Genomic DNA, 23,770 nt, shown 5'->3' on the forward strand with positions numbered 1-23,770 from the left:
TTTTTTCCCAGGGAAAAAAAATCGCTGGGCCATTTTCGGGACTTTGCCATTTCCTCCATTGTGGTGTGATCTTGGAGTTGGTATATTTAAGTAGGGGGGGGGGGGATAGTGTTGTGAAGGTTTTTTTTGTTTTTTGTTTTGTGGAATAGCAGTTTTTTTCCCTGGGAAAAAAATCGCTGTTTCGTGTTTTCGGGATTTCAAGCTTTTGCTTTTAAAGGGTCAATAAATCAGCATTCACTATTTTAAATGTTCGCTGATTTAATATAGACGCGAAAACAGATCTATTACCACCTGTAACATAATGTTCTATAACAATATAATAACAGCTATGAATGATAAACGGTGCTGTGATGTAATTTATATAGATTTAACTTCAGCATTTGGCAGGGTCATACACAAAACACTGATCAATAAATTAGTACAACTAGGTATTGATGTACTCTTGATAAGCTGGATAGCTGCATGGCTTACAAATAGGACATGACAAGTATCATATAGCAACTGGACAAGTAAAATCCTTGGTTACAGTCAGGGTGTCCCACAGGTCTCTGTCCTAGGCCCTTAGATGTTTAGATTGTCTCTTTCAGACTTACCTTTTTCATCTGAGGTGTTCTACAGTCTATATCCAGATGACCTGAAATTGGGTAAACTGATTACATGTGTTACAGATAAGGCATGTCTGAAAAAGAACTTGACTAAATTGACCATTTAGGCACAGGCAAATAATTTACTGATAAATATATAAAAAACTAAGCATATGATATTTGGGAGACATACATTGAAAGGTGAATATTTAATACAACACACAGTGATTGAATCTGTATACTCATTGAAGGACCTGGGTATATGGGTAGATCCAGCTATAAGTTTTTCTAATCATATCAACCAATTGGTTAATGATAGTTATAGAACTATAGGTTGTATAAAAAGATTTATAAAGTCTAGGAAATGAGGTCAGAAGGAGTTGCATTGTGTCTTTGTGGACTTAGAGAAAGCATATGACAGGGTGCCTAGAGAGGAGTTGTGGTATTGTATGAGGAAGTCAGGAATGTCAGAGAAGTATGTAAGAGTGGTGCAGGATATGTACGAGGGTAGTGTGACAGCGGTGAGGTCTGCGGTGGGAGTGATGGATGCGTTTAAGGTGGAGGTGGAGTTACATCAAGGATCAGCTCTGAGCCCTTTCTTATTTGCAATGGTGATGGACAAGTTGACAGATGAGATCAGACAGGAGTCCCCATGGACTATGATGTTTGCAGATGACATTGTGATCTGTAATGAGAGTAGGGAACAGGTGGAGGAGACCCTGGAGAGATGGAGATATGCTCTAGAGAGAAGAGGAATGAAGGTCAGCAGGACTAAGACAGAATATGTGTGAATGAGAGGGAGGATAGAGGAATGGTGAGGATGCAAGGAGTAGAGGTGGCGAAGGTGGATGAGTTTAAATACTTGGGATCAACAGTTCAGAGTAATGGCGGGTGTGGAAGAGAGGTGTAGAAGAGAGTACAGGCAGGATGGAGTGGGTGGAGAAGAGTGTCAGGAATGATTTGTGACAGACAAGTACCAGTAAGAGTGAAAGGGAAGGTCTACAAGAGGGTAGTGAGATCAGCTATGTTATATGGGTTGGAGACAGTGACATTGACAAAAAGGCAGGAGTTAGAGCTGGATGTGGCAGTGTTAAAGATGTTAAGATTTGCACTGGGTGTGACGTAGGTAGACAGGATTAGGAATAAGTATATTAGAGGGTCAGCCCAGGTTGGACAGTTTGGAGACAAAGCCAGAGAGGCAAGATTACATTGGTTTGGACATGTGCTGAGGAGGGATGCTGGGTATATTGGGAGAAGGATGCTAAGGATGAAGCTGCCATGTAAGAGGAAAAGAGGAAGGCCTAAGATAAGGTTTATGGATGTGGTGAGAGAGGACATGCAGGTGGTTGGTGTGACAGAGCAAGATGCAAAGGACAGGAAGAAATGGAAACAGGTGATCCGCTGTGGCGACCCCTAATGGGAGCAGCCGAAAGAAGAAGAAGGAAATCAAACATAATGAAGTCATTGTTTGGTAGTTACATTAGACCCAAACTTGAGTACAGAATAACAATATGGAAACCCTATAGGAAAACAAGCATGAATGAACTGGAAAGAGTACAGAGGGAATATACCAAGGGTATCTATGGATGTGAAAATCTAAGTTATTATGAAAGACTAAACTATCTGAACTTGTACAGTGTCTCTTACAGATATCTAAGAGGAGATCTTATTCAGATATATAGAGTATTTAGAGACAACTCCCTCTAGGAATGTTTGGGGTTATCAAAAAGTACTAGAGAATCATCAGATAACCTTTGTAGAAGATTCTAGAGGAATGAGAAGTGCACTAATTGGTTCTCTGAGAGAGCAGCTGATGCATGGAACAGACTAACAAATTACATTAAAGCAAGTACTAGTTTACATATTTTTAAGAACAGCCTGGCCACTTATTATGGGAACAAGTGTTTTGGTATATTGGCAAGCTAGAAGGGCATTAATGCCTATGATTTAAATAGTTGTTATGTATGTATGTAGGTAACTAAGAGACTTGACAGAAGGAGATTTTTTTGAACAGACTAAAATTAAGGGAGACAAAATGATAGAACTTGGTTTAAATAAGACTTTAAACATAAAGTGTAAAAGTCAGATGCGGTTTTAAATGAAATATTGATTTGTGTAGTCTTTTTAGTCTGTCATGTGATTTTCAGGTTGTCATATGACTTTGAGCATAGTCATGTGACTGTTGAAATGTGATCTTTTATTATTTAACTATCTTTCTTAACACATCATTATAAAAATTATATTCATTTGGTGAAGTACACTCACAACTAGTACAGACTTTAAAAATTCATACCCAGTTCATCCAAGACATCAACATTCATCGAATCTTACCAACCTAACAGAACTAGGTGGAACTGTTCAAAGAATAAAGGGCCCCAGAATGCAGTCCTGTACACACCCTTAGAATAAACCATCCAAACTAGTGATTAATTCTTCTTATGAATTTCATAATGAGTACTATTTTTTTTCAAAAAATCAGTCTCGTTCTGAAAAATGACTTACTAGTTTCCTCATTCTTTGTAACCTTTGACATCACCCCCCTAGCCCATTCCTTGTCTTTGTCATTATCTGCTTTTCAGCCAATATATTTTAAACATTCATTTTATAATTATTTATACACTGTTTACACTACTGAACATTTATTCATATCAAGATAGACATCATTTGTTAATATCAAAAAAGAAGTGTTCATATTATACATTATTTACAATGTGTTCATGAACTGAGAAAGAAAAAAAAATGTTTGCTTTGTTTAAACAAATGTTGTTTAAACTTTGTCTATATGTTGTACCAGCACTGAATAAAAATAGCTAACTGCCTGAATCTGAGCTAATGATGACGTAAATTCCCTAGGCAACTATAAAGGCTAATATTTTATATATGGTAGACGTACTGCTTCTGTGCTGTACCTGTAGGACTGGATACCATCTGCATTTATTTATTATTTATTTATTTCCAGTTTGATTACCGGGGAAGTGCACTGAGCCCAGAGAGCCCATTTTCAGTGGAGGCCTGGGGAGAAAAACTCCACGAAACAGATTACAGTAAAGATAGCAGTCCAATAAAAATAAAAGTACAAGTACAAATATATATCAAATAATACGAAGCGTGAGCAATATTTCCCATAGTGGAAAAATATTGTGCAGATACATTTTTACAAATTCACATAGTTAAAGTCAAAAGTCAAAAGCTATTTACAATATTTACAGAGTGTGAGAGATCGTATGAGAATTAGCTATAGAAGGTTATAGCCAGCTATAAGGTGCTTAGGAACTCAGGAGGATACCCTTCCAGGGGCTTTTGTTAAAGAGTTCTAAGTAGGGAGAATGCAGTTACATTTCCATTTGGAGGAGAGGTAGGTGTAAAGCTGAGTTTTGAAGTTGTTTGTGTTTGACATTGTCCTTAGTGTGGAAGGGAGAGAGTTCCATTTCTTACCTAAGGAGAAGGAGAGGAGAAGTTGTCCAGTAGGACGTTTAGGTTTGTGGACAGTAATTAAGTTTTGGTGTTCAGAACTGAGAGTCCCATTTGGGGTGTATGGGGGAAGGATGTTAGTTAGAGCAGGGCATTTTGTTGGATTAAATATTAGCCTATATGCTGTAGTGAGCTGGAGGAAGTCCAGGTAATTTGTGAATTCTAACCAGTTGAGGGATTGGAGGGTAACACTCCAATCTCTCTATGTAGTCCTTGGCATCTGACAATCTATATGCTTACTACAAACCTCTGAAACTTATAGCATAAGTACAAATAAGCAGAACGTTAAACTCAAACTGGACATAACTTCCATAATGATAAAAAACTGAACTCAGTCTACAAAGTTTTCTATTTAATTAACTAATGTGCAATATAAAGCACTTACCTGACCCATACCAACAGGACTAATTTCAGTCTATATAGATTACCCTGTTATGTATTTAACATTTGCTTACCAGGAAAGTCCAGCTGAGACAGATTCATTTTCAGTGGAGACCCAGAGAGAAAAGTTCCAGATGCATCTCTTTGGAAAGTGGGAAGAAACTAGTGCACACCAGAGGAAACCCGCACAAATGCATGGAGGACATGCAGACTCCGCACAGAAGGCACCCCAGCCAAGAATCAGACCGGAGAACCTCTTGCTGTGAGGCAAGAACGTTAACTGCTGCACCACCGTGCCACTGTGAAATTTTAATTATTCATTTGTTTTACATTCTACCATATTGATAATTACTCATAAGTTTAAATAATATCTACTGAACATCACTTACTCTTTAAGCAGGCCGGTAACTACCATCCTTCGAAGCTTTTAACTCTGAGAATCGTAACAAAAATTCAGATATCCAGCTATAAAAGGAGAACTTTTACTATACATCAACAAAATAAAGCATTAATTATAGTTCAATTAAATACACAGTCATATAATATCAGAGAAGCTGATACAATATGCACGCACTTAGTTTTGGGCATATTTACCAACATCAGTAACCAGTGTATTGTTGACAAATAAATGTTGACACTTCAATGTACCATTAAGACATATCCATTAGTACTGTAATGTAATAACATATACACAAGCGTTTACCAAATGATAAGGCAATTTTAAACTTCACTTATAATTCAACATGGGCAGCACAGTGTGTAGAGGTTAGCATTGCTGCCTCACAGCAAGATATTCTCTGGCTCGATTCTTGGCTGGGTGCCTTCTGTGCAGAGTTTGTCCTCCCTGCATTCATGTCAGATCCCTCTGGTTTCTCCCACATTCCAAAGACATGCAGTAGGTGGACTGGACACTCTAAATTGGCCCTAGGTGTGAGTGTGTGTGGTGCACCCTCTGAGCAGGGTTGGGCCTTGGGCTAGCGACCTGGAACAGTAAAAGTTGTAACTGCTACAGAAACAATGAATGTTGAAAGATGCTCATTGCCCAATGTAGCACACGGTGTATAAATGGGAAAGAGGTGCATAATTTAACAGTCCCTTTACTATTTGCTTAATTTGCATTTGACTCACTCATAGTGCCAGTTTTCTCATCTTCCCAATTACTTCATCTGGACGTTTTTGACATTTTTATTAAAATATCACTTAAAACATACATACATACATACATACATACATACATACATACAGATATTTCAAGCACAGGCATTAATGCCCTTCTAGCTTGCCAATATACCAAAACACTTGTTCCCCAAATAAGTGTCCAGGCTGTTCTTAAAAATATCTAAGCTAGCATTTGCTTTAATGTAATTTGGCAGTCTGTTCCATGCATCAGCTGCTCTCTAAGAGAACCAATTAGTACACTTCTCATTCCTCCAGAATCTTCTACAAAGGTTGTCTGACGATTCTCTACTACTTTTTGATAACCACAAACATTCCCAGAGATAGTTGTCTCTAAATCCCTATATACTTGAATAAACTCTCCTCTTAGATATCTGTAAGAGACAATGTACAAATGCAAATATTTTAGTATTGCATAATAACTTAAATTTTCACATCCTTGGATGCCCTTGGTATATTTCCAGTGTACTCTTTCCAGTTTATCCATGCTTGTTTTCTTATAGGGTTTCCATATTGTTATTCCATACTCCAGTTTGGGACTAATGTAACTAACAATGACTTCAACATTTCTGATTTCCTAGACTTTATAAATCTTTTTTTATACAACCTATAGTTCTATAACTATCATTAACTAATTTATTGATATAATTAGAAAAACTCAAAGCTGAATCTATCCATATATCCAGGTCCTTAAATGAATCTACAGTTTCAATCACTGTGTGCTGTATTAAATATTCATCTTTCAAAATATGTCTCCCAAATTTCATATGCTTAGTTTTTGATGTATTTATTAGCATATTATTCTCCTTAGAAGGCTACTGCCGAGGCGCTAGAGGTTGGATTAAATATTTATTGTGGAAGATCCTGGTTTTTGGTCATTTATATCTTGGATTTTTTCTTTTGTTTTTTTTATTTTATTTGTTGTGAAGTATAACTTATCCAGTATTACCTTCTCCATTGTTTTTCCACAACATGAAAGTAGACTTAAGGGTCTATATGATTCTGGGTTTGTCCTACTCCCCTTTCCCTTAAAGACAGGTTTAATAAGTGCATGTCTCTAATCTTGAGGGATCTCCCCATATTTATATGACCTAGTGAATAATAAATATAATGGCAGTTTAAGTTCTTGCTTAAGTGTTCTCAGGTCATTGTTACTTATTCCGTCTCCTCCCTGTGCTTTGTTTGGATCCAGTTTGCTCAGTTCTTTTTCAATATAATCTAATTTGATTGCAGTATCTGGAGTTACCTGGATGTCACTAGGACAAAATATCACTCCTTTTGTAGAGCCAGACTGTTTTGCATAAGATTTTGTAAATATATCTATAATCTGTTGTGTCTGAGAATAAATTTTAGAATCTGCACAGTTTATCAATTTGTGTATCTTTACTCCTTCCACATCTTATGTATCTATAAAAGGTTTCCTGTTATGCTCAATATCTTATATACATTTTCTTCAAATTTTTCATGATCTTGTCTCACACTATGTTTAATTTGTTTGTCCAGTTTGTTTATTTCAGTTTTCAAAGTTGTAGTTCAACCTCTCTTCCATTTGTAATATTTTCTGTCTCTCACCTTAATCAGCCATCTTGCTCTTATGAAAATATATCCCCCTGACATTGCATGCCTAGATCCTGATCTTAAACATTTTTTTGACTTTTTGCACTCAAACAATTTCTCTTTCAAAACTTTCCACATTCCATCTGCAGTTTTTCCACTGAACACCTCACTCCAGTTAGTTTTACATAGTGACTGTTTTGCTTCCATATAATCTGTAACAAATCTTTTTTGCATTTGTTTAGATTTCGGTTTAGCAGAATTACCTAGCAACAAATTAACCTTTATACCCATGATCACGTCAATGGTGATAAACTTGACTGGAAGTAACAGTAATTTCTTTAGGAACACAAACAATGTCTAGTATGTTCCTTCCCCTGGGTAGGTGTTTTTACAATCTGAAGCAAGTGTTGTTCCTGGATATACATTGTGAATAATTTCCTTACTAATGTTGTTGAATCAATATTATTCCAGTCTGTTTCTGGTAAATTTAAGTCCACAGCTAATATTATTCTTCCCTCTTGTGTTTCATGTAAGAAATGTATGAATTCCTCTAGATCATCTGCCCTTGACTTTGGTGGTCTGTACACTCCAACAATTGTTATATGTTCCAGGGTTGTCTTTATTGTCACAGTTACACAGTCTATAGTACTGGTGTTATCATTGAACATGTAGTAATCACAAGTCTCATAGCTATCTTTAATCACTATCATAACACCTCCACCTGATTTTTTATTAGAACGTCTGTTACAGTAAAAACATTTATACCCTGACAGAACTGGTTTCCAGTCATTGTTCTTTAGCCATGTTTCACGTGGTTCACTCTTGTGATTAAACCACACCAACCATGGGTAAATCTTCAATATACCACTCCGACATCATCTGTTATTGCTATAATATCTGCTGCAAAAATTTTCTTCCCTGATCTTGACAAATACACGGCATTTTGTTGGAACACATGTGTGCCCAAAACTGGGATTGGATGCTCTACACATTTCCATTTTTTAAAACAGGACATTTTTTCCATTTAGGTATTTACCCAACAAATATTTTCATTCACAGTGACCTGACTATCCTTTCTGTATGTTATTTGTGAAAATTACACCCTAAAATCAGTACAAGCTATTCTATCTAAGAGGTGTGTAAGTTCCCTACTAACAGTCAGAGAGTCCTTGCAGATGAGATAATTTCTATCGATGTGAATGGAAACAGATCCGTAAGGTGTTCCAAGGCTTGTTTCACATCTTCTATTTTTGCTCCTGGGAAGTATAACACTACCTGATGTTCATTATCATCTCTGCAAATATAAGTATCAGTTCCTCTAATAACTGAATCTCTAATTACAAGAATATCTTTTCTGACCATACCTGAAGAATCTTCAGCTTCTAATACAGCAATATCTGCTCTATCAATGGTTACAAAGGAATGATCTTCATCATCATTACTCTTATTAATGCCACTATTTTCACTGTGTATTACATTTTCAAGCAAACAATTCTCATCCAGCTAGCTTTGTACATCCACATCTTAATCTATGTAGTCAACATCTTTGTCTTTCTCTTCTTTTTTCTTATAGTAATGCTCTTCAATCTTCCACGTATTCATTTTTCGGCAGATTGAAGTTTTTTGATAGAAAAATTGTATCATTCCCTGTAACCTGTGTGTTACATAACAAAGCAATGTTATCATTCCCTGTAACCCGTGTGTTACATAACAAAGCAGTGTTATCATTCCCTGTAACCTGTGTGTTACATAAAAAGCAGTGTTATCATTCCCTGTAACCTGTGTGTTACATAACAAAGCAGTGTTATCATTCCCTGTAACCTGTGTGTTACATAACAAAGCAATGTTATCATTCCCTATAACCTGTATGTTACATAACAAAGCAATGTTATCATTCCATGTAACCTGTGTGTTACATAACTAAGCAATGTTATCATTCCCTGTAACCTGTGTGTTACATAACAAAGCAATGTTATAATTCCCTGTAAGCTGTGTGTTACATAACAAAGCAATGTTATCATTCCCTGTAACCTGTGTGTTACATAACAAAGCAATGTTATCATTCCCTGTAACCTGTGTGCTACATAACAAAGCAATGTTATCATTCCCTGTAACCTGTGTGTTACATAACAAAGCAGTGTTATCATTCCCTGCAACCTGTGTGTTACATAGCATTCATTCCCTGTAACCTGTGTGTTACATAATAAAGCAGTGTTATCATTCCCTGTAACCTGTGTGTTACATAACAAAGCAATGTTGTCATTCCCTGTAACCTGTGTGTTACATAACAAAGCAGTATCATTCCCTGTAACCTGTGTGTTACATAACAAAGCAGTGTTATAATTCCCTGTAACCTGTGTGTTACAGAACAAAGCAATGTTATCATTCCCTGTAACCTGTGTGTTACATAACAAAGCAGTGTTATCATTTCCTGTAACCTATATGTTACATAACAAAGCAGTGTTATCCTTCCCTATAACCTGTGTGTTACATAATAAAGCAGTGTTATAATTCCCTGTAACCTGTGTGTTACATAACAAAGCAATGTTATCATTCCCTGTAACCTGTGTGTTACATAACAAAGTAATGTTATCATTCCCTGTAACCTGTGTGTTACATAAAGCAGTGTTATCATTCCCTGTAACCTGTGTGTTACATAACAAAGCAGTGTTATCATTTCCTGTAACCTGTGTGTTACATAACAAAACAGTGTTATCATTCCCTGTAACCTGTGTGTTACATAACAAAGCAATGTTATCATTATCTGTAACCTGTGTGTTACATAACAAAGCAATGTTATCATTCCCTGTAACCTGTGTGTTACATAACAAAGCAATGTTATAATTCCCTGTAACCTGTGCGTTACATAACAAAGCAGTGTTATCGTTCCCTGCAACCTGTGTGTTACATAACAAAGCAACGTTATCATTCCCTGTAACCTGTATGTTACATAACAAAGCAATGTTATCATTCCCTGTAACCTGTGTGTTACATAACAAAGCAATGTTATCATTCCCTGTAACCTGTGTGTTACAAAACAAAGCAATGTTATCATTCCCTGTAACCTGTATGTTACATAACAAAGCAATGTTATTATTCCCTGTAACCTGTATGTTACATAACAAAGCAGTGTTATCATTCCCTGTAACTGTGTGTTACATAACAAAGCAATGTTATCATTCCTTGTAACATGTGTGTTACATAACAAAGCAATGTTATCATTCCCTGTAACCTGTGTGTTACATAACAAAGAAATGTTATCATTCCCTGTAATCTATGTGTTACATAACAAAGCGATGTTATAATTCCTTGTAACATGTGTGTTACATAACAAAGCAATGTTATCATTCCCAGTAACCTGTGTGTTACATAACAAAGCAATGTTATAATTCCCTGTAATCTATGTGTTACATAACAAAGCAGTGTTATCATTCATTGTAACCTGTGTGTTACATAACAAAGCAATGTTATCATTCCCTGTAATCTATGTATTACATAACAAAGCAATGTTATCATTCTCTGTAATCTATGTGTTACATAACAAAGCAATGTTATCATTCCCTGTAACCTGTGTGTTACATAACAAAGCAATGTTATAATTCCCTGTAACCTGTATGTTACATAACAAAGCAATGTTGTCATTCCTTGTAACCTGTATTGTTACATAACAAAGCAGTGTCCTTTTTAGTGCATATTATCTTTACTTTACAGACATTTATCAGTTTCTTTTTCTTCCTTATTTGTTGTCAACTTCTTCCTTTCTTTTCTTTTTGTTTCCTTTTAAACACTCTGAATCCTCAGATTGCTGAATACTTGCATACAGAACTCCAAAGTTGTCAGGGACATTGCCTTGTGTCATAGGGGTTGAATATCTTTACAGACAATTGACACATCATTCCTAAATGTGTTCTAGTTGCTCTTTCCCTAACATTATTTACCTCACCACTCCAGTCATTAATATATGAAACAATAGTTCTCCAAGCCGTGCCAGTTGCACAAGTGCAATCATCATCAGTAAGTCTAGATTTACTTCTAATAATGGTAAGCAAATCATCCACCTTTTGACATGAGGAACACAGATCACCAGTGTTATCAGGTGTTACTTTTAAAAATGCATAGCATTTATTACACTGTACAATATACTTGTGCTTTAGCAAATCATTAATGGCATGCTCATTTAAGCAATCCATATTCATCTTCAAACGAATAAAAATTATAAAAGCAAAGAGCAATTAAAGTCAGCAAACACAGAATGCAAAGAGAAATTAAATCAAATTATATGAGGAAAAATCACACAAGCTATATACAACTAAAGTAAATACAGTAAAGTTGTTCTGACCATACAAGTTCTGAAAGTCAGACAAAAGCTGCAATTCATTTATGTGCAGTAGCTTCTGCTCATTATTGTACTGTGGTGGTGGTGCTGTGGTAGTGTTGTCGCCTCACAGTAAGACGCTGTTCAGTTTGATTCTCAGCTAGAACATCTTCTGTGTGGGGACATGCGTGAATGGGCGTACCTTCTTTGAAAGTTGTGCGTCTGAGCTGGCAACTCGGTACGTTAAAATCTACTGCCAATCATTAGCGGACCGGAATTCCGCTGTGGCGACCCCTAACCGGGAAAAGCCGAAAGACACAAACAAACAAGCTTCTGCTCACTATTACTCACAATCGCATTGCTTTTTAACAGTAAAGATCAATAAATCACAAACCAAGATAGGATTGCTTAGATAAGCTCTAGATTGTCCACTCTGCAGTCTGTGTGAATTTATAGCTGACTAGGCCCTTGAGATGGCTAGAGCTTGCCTGTCTAAAACCTATCCCTTTCTAACAACCAAAAGTAAAAATTAAAGGTAAAACAATAAAATATAAATCAAAATAAATCTTCTTGTATACAAGCTATCCCTTCCTTCCTACAAAAAGTGAAAAACAGTGGTAAAAATAAAATATAAATTCAAATGAAACTTCTCTTACCATTCAGCTCCACAATAAAACATAAACCCCTAGCCAAAAGTCTAGGGGTGCCAGGTGCAAAGCACACTGCTTTGCCAGAGACGGTTTGCACCTGGCACCCTTAGGCTTTTGGTTGCTTGCAAAGGCTCTTGCCTCCCCCATAGTGCCTTTTTTAGGTAAACTCTTGAAAACATTACCAACATGAAATTAACCAGTCAGAACAAAATAAGGGTCATGCTGCTAAATGCTAGGACCTTAAACCAAAAACTGCACTCCCTAGAAGCACTTCTGTCACTAGAAGATGTAGATGTCTGTACAAAAACAGAAACCTGGTTTAAGGCCTCAGAGAGTACCCTGACCCGACAAGGCTACAACACCTTCCACACCTTTAGACCGCAAAATGAATATGTGAAAATGAAAGGAGGTGGTATTTCAATCTTTATTAGAGATAAATTCACCTCATGTCTAATTAGACCGGACAACTCCATGGAGTTACTTCAGGTCCAGGTTATGGTGGGTAAGACCCCCATTCAAGTCCTTACCAGTTATAGATCCCTCTCTATGGTCATGACACCCATGCAGCCTACTTAACCAAACTGAAGACAATCCAAATTTTATTGAACACACTGGTTATGGAGGATTTCAATTATCCCTCCATCAAATGGGAAACCTACTGTAGCCCAAACTTGCCAGACAAAAGTTCCTTGACTTTGTGAATTCAAATGCCCTGGAGCAAATTGTCCATAGCCTGACAAGGGAACAAACATTCTAGATCTGGTCCTTACCAACATGTCAAATGGGTGCACTGCTGCAACTGTTGGACCTTCATTAGTTAAAACTGACCACAAACCAGTCACCTTCGAACTGACAGTAAAACCAGAATTCACAAAGGGTGAAATCAGACTAAAAAACTTCACCAAGGCAAACTATACCCTCCTAGGTGGAGGTATAAATGCATTCCAAGCCCCACTCCAAGCTGAAAGTGGTAACTATGCCGAAGCTTACACTAAAGCCATGTACAATCACTTGCATAAATGTACCAGCTAGAATCAAATCCAGAACCTCAAGTAAAATCAAGCTGCCATGGTGGACTTCCAATATGAACACACTCTACAATAAATACAAAAAGTTGTTGTCTAAGAAAACAAAGACAGGGGCCAAACAATGGAAAAGCACCCTCCTCAGCCTCAACAGGCAAATAAGACAACTGATCAAATCCTCCAAGGGCTCCTTTGAGAGAAACTTAGCAAGTACATCCAAGGATAACCATAAGGCCTTTTACAGCTACGTACGTAGCCTAAAGGGTAGGACCGAAGCATGTGCAGAACTGGAGGCCAACGCAGAGATAGCAAACCTGCTAGTGGATAGGTTTGGTGGACATTTTACTCCCTTATCCTCTCCTATCTTACAACAAACCCTCCCCAACCCCCCCACCTTACATATCTGAAGAGCAGGTCCTCAAAGCCCTGTCCAAGGCAAAGAACACAGCCTCTATGGGACCAGACGGCATCTCAGGCTGTCTTCTAAACAGGCTAAAACATGAACTAGCATCATCACTAAGTACCCTTTTCAATCATAGCCTAACCACAGGCTTTGTTCCTGCAAAATAGAGAACAGCTACAATTATTCCCCTCCCCAAAGGTGGCCTAGCATCAGACCAGGATAATTACAGACCCATAAGCCTGACCAGCCTCTTCTGTAAGGCCATGGAATGTATTCTGGACTTCATAAATAAAGATATAGGTGACCTCCAAACCCTGGATCCTACCCAATTCAGCTTCATAAAGGGCAGATCCTGCCTATTAAATCTGGTGGATTTCTTTGAAAGTGTGACCAAGGCCACTGATGAGGCAAATCTTTTCACACAGCATATCTTGACTTGGCAAAGGTTTTCAACACAAATCCCACATTCAGGCATTACCAATAAACTTAGCAAACGAAATGTAAATCCCTTCATTGTAAGATGGGTTGCCAATTGGCTCACAAACCAGACACACACTATCAAAGTCAGTGACTCCACATCAACCAGCAGACCTGTTACCAGCAGGGTACCACAGGGGTTAGTGCTGGACCCCCTACTGTTTGGCATATACTTCTCAAACGTTCAGGTCAAAACTAAAGGGTTGTGGCTGACCAAGTTTGTAGAAGACTGCAAACTAGGGGCAATCATCGAATTCCCAAATGATGTCAGTATACTCCAGGATGGCCTCACAGAGACTAACAACTGGTGTATCAGTCACAGTCTCAAACTGAATGCAGAGAAATGCACCATCATTCCCTTTGGAACAGACAATGTCCCTTCACACTACCAAATCAGTAACGATAACCTAAATACCTATGAAGTGGTAAGGGACCTGGGATTACAGGTTGATTTCAACCTTAACTTCAACCACCATATGTCTACCATTGTAAGGAAAACTTTCCATGTAGCTCAATTGATTAGTAAAGGCATCGCCTTGAGAGCAAAAGAAGTTATAACCCCCCTATACTCAGCACTTATCCAACCTATAATTGAGTATAATGCATACAGTACTAAGCACCTACGGCAGTTAGAAAGACCTCAGAAGTTTTTAACAAAGAAGATCAAGGACCTGCAGCATGTGCCTTATGTAGGCCGACTAAACTCTCTGTCATATAGACTTCTTAGGGCAGAGTTATGCCTGGCCTATAGAGCAATCCAAGTCCCAAACCTAATGAACTTACTGCATATCCGTAAATCAAGTGGGTCTAGGGCCACCTGTTCCAGGGACTTAAAAATAGCCTGTGACTTAAATAGGACATGCTGGAGTGACAGATTTATCTCCCAGCAACTGCCGTATCTTTGGAACAAGCTACCAATTCACGTGAAACAGAGCACCTCTATGACACTGTTCAAGAGGAACCTGGACGAGTAGATTGACCACCATAAATTCTTACCGGGGATAGCAGCCACAACCATCCTGGATATGGCCAGTCATTACTAAATGCAATCTTGGATAATGACTAGTACCTCTACGGTATTATATTGGGTTGAAACGGTAGGCTTAAAACGACCTCCATGTTGATAGCCTAGTAATCGCCTATGATCCTCTGATTCTAGGATTGTTTAGATGAGCTCTGATACATAGGTACACATACATTAATAGGAAAGAAAACAAATGACATTCCATTTACACACATTATACATTACAGGTTTTCTTTCTTTATAACAACTGACTTTTAGCCACAGCATTACATAAATCACTGAGTCCATGCCTTCTCTAAAACCTCACTCCTCCTCCTGAACATTATTCTGCACATATTGTTCCCACAAATTCCATTTATTCCATGCCTCTCAACTTCAGTGCAAAAAATATGGACAAAGCATGACAAAATGGGGGGAACAATAGCCCAAAAATAGGGACATATTTTAAATTTTGCTCTTTTAAACTTAGAAAGTTGCAAATGTAACAGGGTTTGTTTTAACATATATTTTCTGAAGGATCTCAAGTCTAAAACTCAAATGTATTTCATTATTTACTGACCTAAATCCTCAGATCATCGCATTGATTTGCCAGAAAAGTACAAATTTTATGAAGAACAGGCCAAAAATATGAGCCAAAAATCTGGACATTCTGTGAAAATTTGGACAGTTGTGAGGTATGTTTATTTCTATGTAATTTGCTCCTTCCATTTTCTAAAGATCCCACTTCCAGTTCTTTTATCTCATTTACAATATTCACTGCTTCAAATACAGTTGCTTTAGACTTTGATTTCCATTTTCTGGTCATTATTTACTTTTGGCAGCCAACAGAATTAAACGTAATAAGGCTTTACATTTTCTACGCAATTCAGATCTTGTATTCCAGCTCAAGAGAGTCCTTTCCTTAGTTACAACCATTTGCTGTGCCAGTTATTTCTGACAGAGTACTCTGTAGGGATAAACAAATACTTGTGTAAAAACACTTTCATCTGCATTTTTGAATGTCTACACGTTCCCATCTCAAAATTACTTTAGTATGTCTGGAAATGACAGTCTAAATTTTAGTCCCCCCATCCCCATTTACATTCCCACATTGGACAAACAAATCTTGATCATTTATTTCCATTTTCTGACAATTACGCTTCAGCTGGCTGTTGCTTACATAGTCTAGAAAGAAATCCTGGTAGTTCTTCAAGATGATAAGTGCTGACAGTAACTATAGCAGAACAGCGTTTGAATTTCGCTGCTTTCCCAAACTCTTTCTTCAGGTAATATTACCTCACAAATGCATATAAAGAGTATTGGGCTCAAAATCAAGACCTTATCACTATATCTCAGATCACTGTATCTCAGACAGTATCTCGTATGAAATGAATATGAGAGACAGCCAAGTACAGAACCCAAGAGACAAACCAGCTGATGATTGTAGATCAACCAACTGGTGATTATAGAAGACAGATCACAGTGAAACCTCGTGCACTGTCATAACATCATGATGTTTGTGTCAAATGCTAATGAAAGATGAAGAAATGACAAAATGGAATGTAACCACTGATATCTCATCACTAGAAGGTCATTATCTATCCTAATTAGGACTGTCTCAATGCAATGTCATGATTATAAAGCAAACTGTCTACAAAAGCAAGCTAAGCTAAACAGGATTCTAAATGAGCATAATCATTTTTGTCATTTATCTTACCAATAAAATGTAGATTTGAGAAAAGGTGGTAATGTTCCAGGTTGTAAACATAAAAAAATAAATATTTTATATTGTAATATATTATATATGCAATATTTTATATATGTTGCATTCCTTTCTCTGCAGGCTCTGGCTCACCCTTTAACCTCCCCCTTCCCTCCTCACTCAATCTCTCAGACCTGTTATAACATGCTTAACTACCTCACTTCATCTCAACTCCAAATACATATCCAACCGACTTGCACCTAGCTTCCTCTCGCTACCACGTATACGACTCACTCAGTCTCCTGTCATACTCCTCTGTCTTCCCCTTCCATCCCGTTAGCCCTTCTAGCTTGTTCCACCTTCGTGTGGAGCATCTGCTGTATATCTACTTGAGTTTAGTGTAATATTTGTATATAACATTTAGGTATACGAGTTTAGAACAGTATCTGTTTTAGTTTAGTGCTATTTGTATATACATCCCACCTTTATTCCTAGCCTTTAGCTAGATATTGGTATATCTGTTCATTACTATGTTTCATATTGTATGTATAGCTAATGTTTGCTGCAGTATGTATTATTTGCTATTGGTATATCTGTTTATTACTATGTTTCATATTGTATGTATATCTAATGTTTGCTGCAGGATGTATTATTTGCTATTGTATGTATATTCAATTGTTCTTCATGTACTCTGCTGATCATTTATTGTTCTGTGGAGCTTTTCTCCCCGGGTCTCTGCTGAAAAAGGGCCTCTGTCCAGTTGGAATTTCTCAGTACACAAATGTAAATAAATAAACAAACAAATAAATATTGAAAACAAGTCTCATCATAACCTATTTGTAAAGACGATAGAAAATGTGCCCATTTGTAAAGATTACATGACTTGGAAATAGAGCTTGACCCCACATTTCCAGACAGTAGAGAATCTGACTACACTGACCAGTATCCAACTCTTAGTAGGTAGAATGGATGGTGAGAAGGACTTCCATGACCTTTAACTAACCCAGACAAAAATTGTGTGAAAGAACACAGTCCAGATCATCAGCAAACACAATAAAGACATTTTACTGAGCTATATGGATAGCAGCAGGATCCAGTCTGCCTTCTTATCCACTTACAGGTACATAGGTAGGATCCAGGCACGTTCCTGTTACTCAGGCACATGCACACACATATAGGACCTGTTATTTGGGCACATTCATACACATAGGACCTGTTACTCAAGTACATGCATACACATAGGACCTGTTACTCAGGCACATGCATACACATAGGACCTGTTACTCAGGCACATGCATACACATAGGACCCGTTACTCATGTACATGTATACACATAGGATTTGTTACTCGGGCATATGCATACACATAGGACCTGTTACTCAGGCATATGCATACACATAGGGCCTGTTACTCAGGCACATGCATACACATAGGACATGTTACTCAAGTACATGCATACGAGTAGGACCTGTTACTCAGGCACATGCATACACATAGGACCTGTTACTCAAGTACATGCATACACATAGGACCTGTTTCTCAAGTACATGCATATACATAGGACCTATTACTCAAGTACATGTATACACACAGGACCTGTTACTCAGGCACATGCATAGACATAGGACCTGTTACTCAAGTACATGCATACACATAGGATCTGTTACTCAAGTACATGTATACACATAGGATCTGTTACTCAAGTACATGTATACACATAGGACCTGTTACTCAAGTACATGTATACACATAGGACCTGTTACTCAGGCATATACATACACATAGGGCCTGTTACTCAGGCACATGCATACACATAGGACCTGTTACTCAAGTACATGCATACACATAGGACCTGTTACTCAGGCATATGCATACACATATGACCTGTTACTCAAGTACATGCATACACATAGGATCTGTTACTTAACTACATGTATACACATAGGACCTGTTACTCAAGTACATATATACACATAGGATTCGCAGCATATCCTGATACTTGTATACAATTATGCAGGCAGTTTCTATATTCACTTATAACATTCACAAACACACAGGTATGCAGGCAGACTTCATACACTATCCTGCTACTTGGTCTAGGTGTATATGTGGACTCCGCACTCTCTACAGTTGCCCATGTACAAATATACAGTTAGATATGTTCAGGGTTTCAGCCTTTACACAGATAATAATACCAAGGCAGTTGTCCCATTCCCCAAGTACAGTTATACTAGCTAACTGTACTGTATGCTGTTATACTGAGACACGAGTACATGGGCAGCTTATGCATTCTGTACCCTTTACTAGGTAAACGTATGTCGGCAGAATTCATGGTCTGCCTTGTTACTCGGCAATAGGTATACATATTTCACATTTTGTCGTTTAATCTATTTAAAATATAGAAGCAGACAACGCACTAACAGTTATAAAAGTAGGCTCCATGTTCTGCCCTGTAACACTGTTTCAGGTGTACAGGCAGAAAAACTTTTACTCTTCTATGAGGTGGGGCATGATTCACAGTCTCCTCGGGCACTCCGGTGCAGGATACAGACAGATCTGATGTGATACATCCATGTTCTCTATAGTACCGTATACTTGGGTAGAGGTATATAGGCAGACTCTGTATTTAGTCCCTCAAGATACATTTTGTATTTGGCTTCAAACAAGCAGAAAACTAATATAAAGCAAAACATTGTATTACTGAAATATTTTTTTTTTACCTATAGGTAATTTAAAGGCCTACAGTCTCTGGGTAGAAAACCTGAAGGTAAGAAAGATGAAGTACTTATATTATATTTTGTGGCTCAGTACATAACTGTAAATTGTGACTAATCCAGCAGTACTTGATGTGTTAATTGTGTGACTGTTTGTTTTTATTCAATTATTACTTAAGACATAGACATACATTTATAGAAATGCAAACGCATCATATTAATATATTCCCAGTTGCATACATCGTACATCATGTATATTCTTTCCTATCATTAACACCAATCTAACATTACAGAAATATTCCTGCCTTCCCCTTAAACCTCACTCATCCTCGAAAACATCTTTCTGCATGTATAGGTTAATGCGTTCATAGGTGTTTACTAGGCTAATGACCACAAGGGCTTTTTAAGCCTCGCCATGCATCCCAAATCTCGGACAAGTTCTGATACCCTTGATAAGTGTAAGCATGGGCCTGTGAGATGAACCATTTACAGGTTACCTGTGTCCATTAGAGACATAGGTGCCACATCAGGGATGAATTTCCAGTTTCCCATCCAATTGTCCAAGTTGCACTTGAATTGTGTTAGGGAGGAACTCTGCTTCACGTGGATGGGGAGCCTGTTCCATGGACGGGATAGCCTCTGGGACACATATCTCTCTCTCCGGCAGGTCCTATTTATATCATAGGCAATATTTAAATCTTTAGAAAAGGTAATTCTGGTGCTGTTTGTTTTGTGGATATGCAGGAGGTCCATTAAAGTGATGTCTGACAATGCCCTGTATGCCAGTCATAGATCTCCCCTCAAAAGCCTGTAGGAGACAGAATACAGGGGTAGGGCCTTGAGGCGGTCTGCATAGGACATATTACTTATGCCCTGTATTCTTTTAGTGAGGAACCTCTATGGACATTCCAGTTGTTGTATATACCTGGTTAGGTACATACCAAAGGGGGTAATGTACTCAATGATAGGTCTGATGAATGCTGAATACAGTGGAACAATGACTTCATAGGTTCATAGGTGGGTACTAGGCTATCGGCCCTAGGGCCTATACAAGCCTAGCCATAATGATTCCCTGGCTATTTTGTTTTATTTTACATTTGTTTACCGGGAAAGTCCGACTGGAACAAGGTAGGGGAGAAAAGCTCCATAACATAACAGTACAAATACAATAAATGACAAAAACATTTCTGTACAGAGGCATATACACAATCAGAGCTCCATGTCTTTATATGACAACACATAATCCATGAATGACAGAAAATTTTCTATACAGTGGCATATATACAATCAAGGAGATTTTTCGTACCTTAGTTTGATTTGAGCAAGCTTGGTATATAGATATCAATACTGTAAATTCCCTATTGGTAGTACAAAGCATAAAAAGGAAGGAATGGAATCTGGAAAATAATGCTATTCGGGAGATATATCATAGTGTGAGAAACAGTTTGTGGGATAGTAGTGCCTGATAGGGAGTATTTGAGTCGTACAGAATAGCTGAGGTAAGCAGTGAGGAGATGAGGTGTGGCAAGTTAGGAGGAGAGCAGAAAAGATTTTATGTGATACAGGGACAGAGCCATGATTGCAAGAGGTGTGACTTTAGTTATGTCTTGAAACGTGAGATGGATGGTGCAGAGGAGATACTTTGGGAGAGGTTATTTCATTCCCTAGCAAAAGTGTGGGAGAACAGACTTTTCCCTGCAGTGTTCTTGGCTTTGGTTATGCAGAGCAGAGTTTTGTTGGATGAGCGTAGAGGGTTATTTGCAGAATATTGGTTTAGAAGTTGGTTTAGGGCTGGGGTTTTCTGAGGGTTCCTTATTATGTTGAAGGTGGGGACTAATTGGTGATAGCTAATTAGCTGAGGAAGTTCTAACCACTGTAGTTGCTTCAGGGCAAGACAGTGATGACTTCTAAAAGTGGAGTTGTTAGCGAATTTTGCAGTTTTATTGTAACATGACTCTAGTCTGTTTAGGTCTGTTTTCCTGATATGAATTAGGATTGGTGATGCATACATTAGGGTAGACAAGAGGTGGGTTTGGGCTAAAGAGATTCTAGCTTGGTCCGATAGAAACTGTTTGTGTTTGTATAGGGTTCCTAGTTTGTTATGTACCTTTGTGATGGTTTGTGAGATATGGACATTAAAGTTTAGATTGTTATCTATTTCAACCCCGAGCAGCTTAGTGTGAGGGGAGGGGGAGATTGTGGTCCCATTTTTGGAGGTGATAGTGAAGATAGGAGGTGTGGATTTGGATTTATTGGGGGTAAAGAGGAGTAATTTGGTCTTGTTGGGGTTTAGAATGAGTTGGATATCGATAATCCATTGTTCCACGGAGCAGAAGGATTCTTGGGTAAGCTTTTGAAGAGTGGTTATGGATGGGGCTGAGTAGATTAGGGTGGAGTCATCTGCGTACTGTATAAGTGATGCATGCAGGGTGGAGATATGGAGTTTGTTAGTGAAAATGGTGACTAGTAGAGGACCCAGTACTGATCCTTGTAGGATGCCTATAGTAGTTGGTAATAGAGGTGATCGTGTACTTTGCCATTTAACTGATTGTTTTCTGTCAGAGAGAGAGGTTCTAAACCTAGGAACCTTCTAGGAATGTGGCTGAGACAAATTTGTTGTTGTTTTTAGATGGTTAATCTGATTGGTAAAGGCGAGTAGAGCAGTGGTTGTACTGTGGTTTGGGCGGAGTCATGCTGTGTGGGGGAGAGGCCTGATTGGTTAAGGCGAGTAGAGCAGTGGTTGTGCTATGGTTTGGGCGGAAAGCATGCTGTGTGGGGGAGAGGAGGTTATGTGAGGATAAGACGTGCATTACCTATTTCTTCCCACAAATATTTACTTTCCTGGACCTCTGTCTAGGAGGGCGACTGATGTGATCCCCGGGGTGAATTTCCTATCTCTCAACCAATTGTCAAGGTTCCTTTTGAAGAGGGTCATTGAGGCGCTCTGTCTGACATGTATGGACAGCCTATTCCAGAGTATGGGGAGTCTCTGGGACAGGAATCTATCCCTCCAGCATGTTCTATTCATTGTGATGACAAGGTTAAGATCACTGGAGCATGTGGCTTGGAGGGAGTGGGATTTGTTTAAGTGTAGCATGTCCAACAACACTGGGTTTGACATAGCCTTGTATGTTAGGCAGAGATCGCCTCTGAGTAGGCGATATGCAACAGAGTATAGCTGGAGTTTCTTTAGATGGTCAGCATAAGGCATCTGCTTTAGGCCTGTGATTCTTTTTGTGAGGTATTTCTGTGGCCTTTCTAGTTGTTGCAGATGTCTTGTGAGGTATATATCAAATGGGACGTTGTACTCTATAATGGGTCTAAAGAGGGATGAGTACAGTGGGACAATGACCTCCTTTTTTTCTGGATGAAAAGCCCTTAGTAATGAGGTATGCCACGTAGAAGGATTTTCTCACTGTTGTGACTATGTGGTTATCAAAGGTGAGACCACTGTCCACCTGTGTCCCTAGGACTCTTATCACACTTTTGATGTTTAGTGTACTGCCACCTATGCAGTAGTTCACAGGTACGTGGGTTTTCCCAAAGGGGACAACTATGCATTTTTTGGTATTCAGCTTGAGTCCATGGCTCTGGCACCAGGCATCTGTTTCAGTAAGGCTCTTTTGTAGTATATCCACATAATTTGGGGATTCAATAATGGCTCCAAGCTTTCAGTCCTCTGTGAACTTTGTAACCCAGAGTCCCTTAGTGTTGGCCTGTACTTCAGAGAGGTAGATGGCAAAGAAGAGTAGTCCTAGGACAGAACCCTGTGCTACACCACTTGTCACTTGTCTGGAACTGGATTTGAAGTCGGCTACTTTTACAGTGTGTGTTCTGTCAGTAAGCCAGTTTGCAACCCATCGAGTGACATAGAGATTAATGCCCAGCTTAGTAAGTTTATCTGTGATTCCAGAGTGGGAGATAGTATCAAAAGCCTTGGCGAGGTCCAAGTAGGCTGTTTGAACCACCTTACCCTCGTCCACAGCTCTGGAGACTGATTTGAAGAAGTCATTCAGGTTCATGAGGCAAGATCGGCCCTTCATGAACCCAAACTGGGTGGGGTCCAGTGTTTGAAGGTTGCCAATGTCTTAGTTTATAAGTTCCATGATAATACGTTCCATGGCCTTGCAGATCAGGCTCATCAGACTGATGGGACGGTAGTTCCCAGGATCCAAAGTGGATCCCCCCTTGTGGAGTGGGATGACTGTAGCTGTGCACCACTCTGTGGGCAGGAAGCCTGAGGTGAGGCTACAATTAAACATGACACACAGGTGGACTTCGATGCCGTACCTTTGCTTATAAGTTGCACAA

The 23,770-nt window shown here is 38.5% G+C and overlaps 1 protein-coding gene across 4 annotated transcripts in view; it reads left to right on the forward strand.

The window, feature by feature from the left end:
* Positions 1–23,770, forward strand: part of LOC122790092 (DENN domain-containing protein 1B-like) — a 1,285,568-nt gene that overhangs the window by 1,054,410 nt on the left and 207,388 nt on the right. For all 4 annotated transcript variants that reach the window (XM_044057656.1, XM_044057657.1, XM_044057658.1 and 1 more), the window contains one exon: positions 19,472–19,512. In XM_044057656.1, the coding sequence (XP_043913591.1) occupies positions 19,472–19,512 (41 nt within the window). The remainder of the gene's footprint in view (positions 1–19,471; positions 19,513–23,770) is intronic.

Source organism: Protopterus annectens, chromosome 15.part0 (genome assembly GCF_019279795.1).
Source record: "Protopterus annectens isolate FY-2018-M chromosome 15.part0, PAN1.0, whole genome shotgun sequence".
NCBI lineage: Eukaryota > Metazoa > Chordata > Ceratodontiformes > Protopteridae > Protopterus > Protopterus annectens.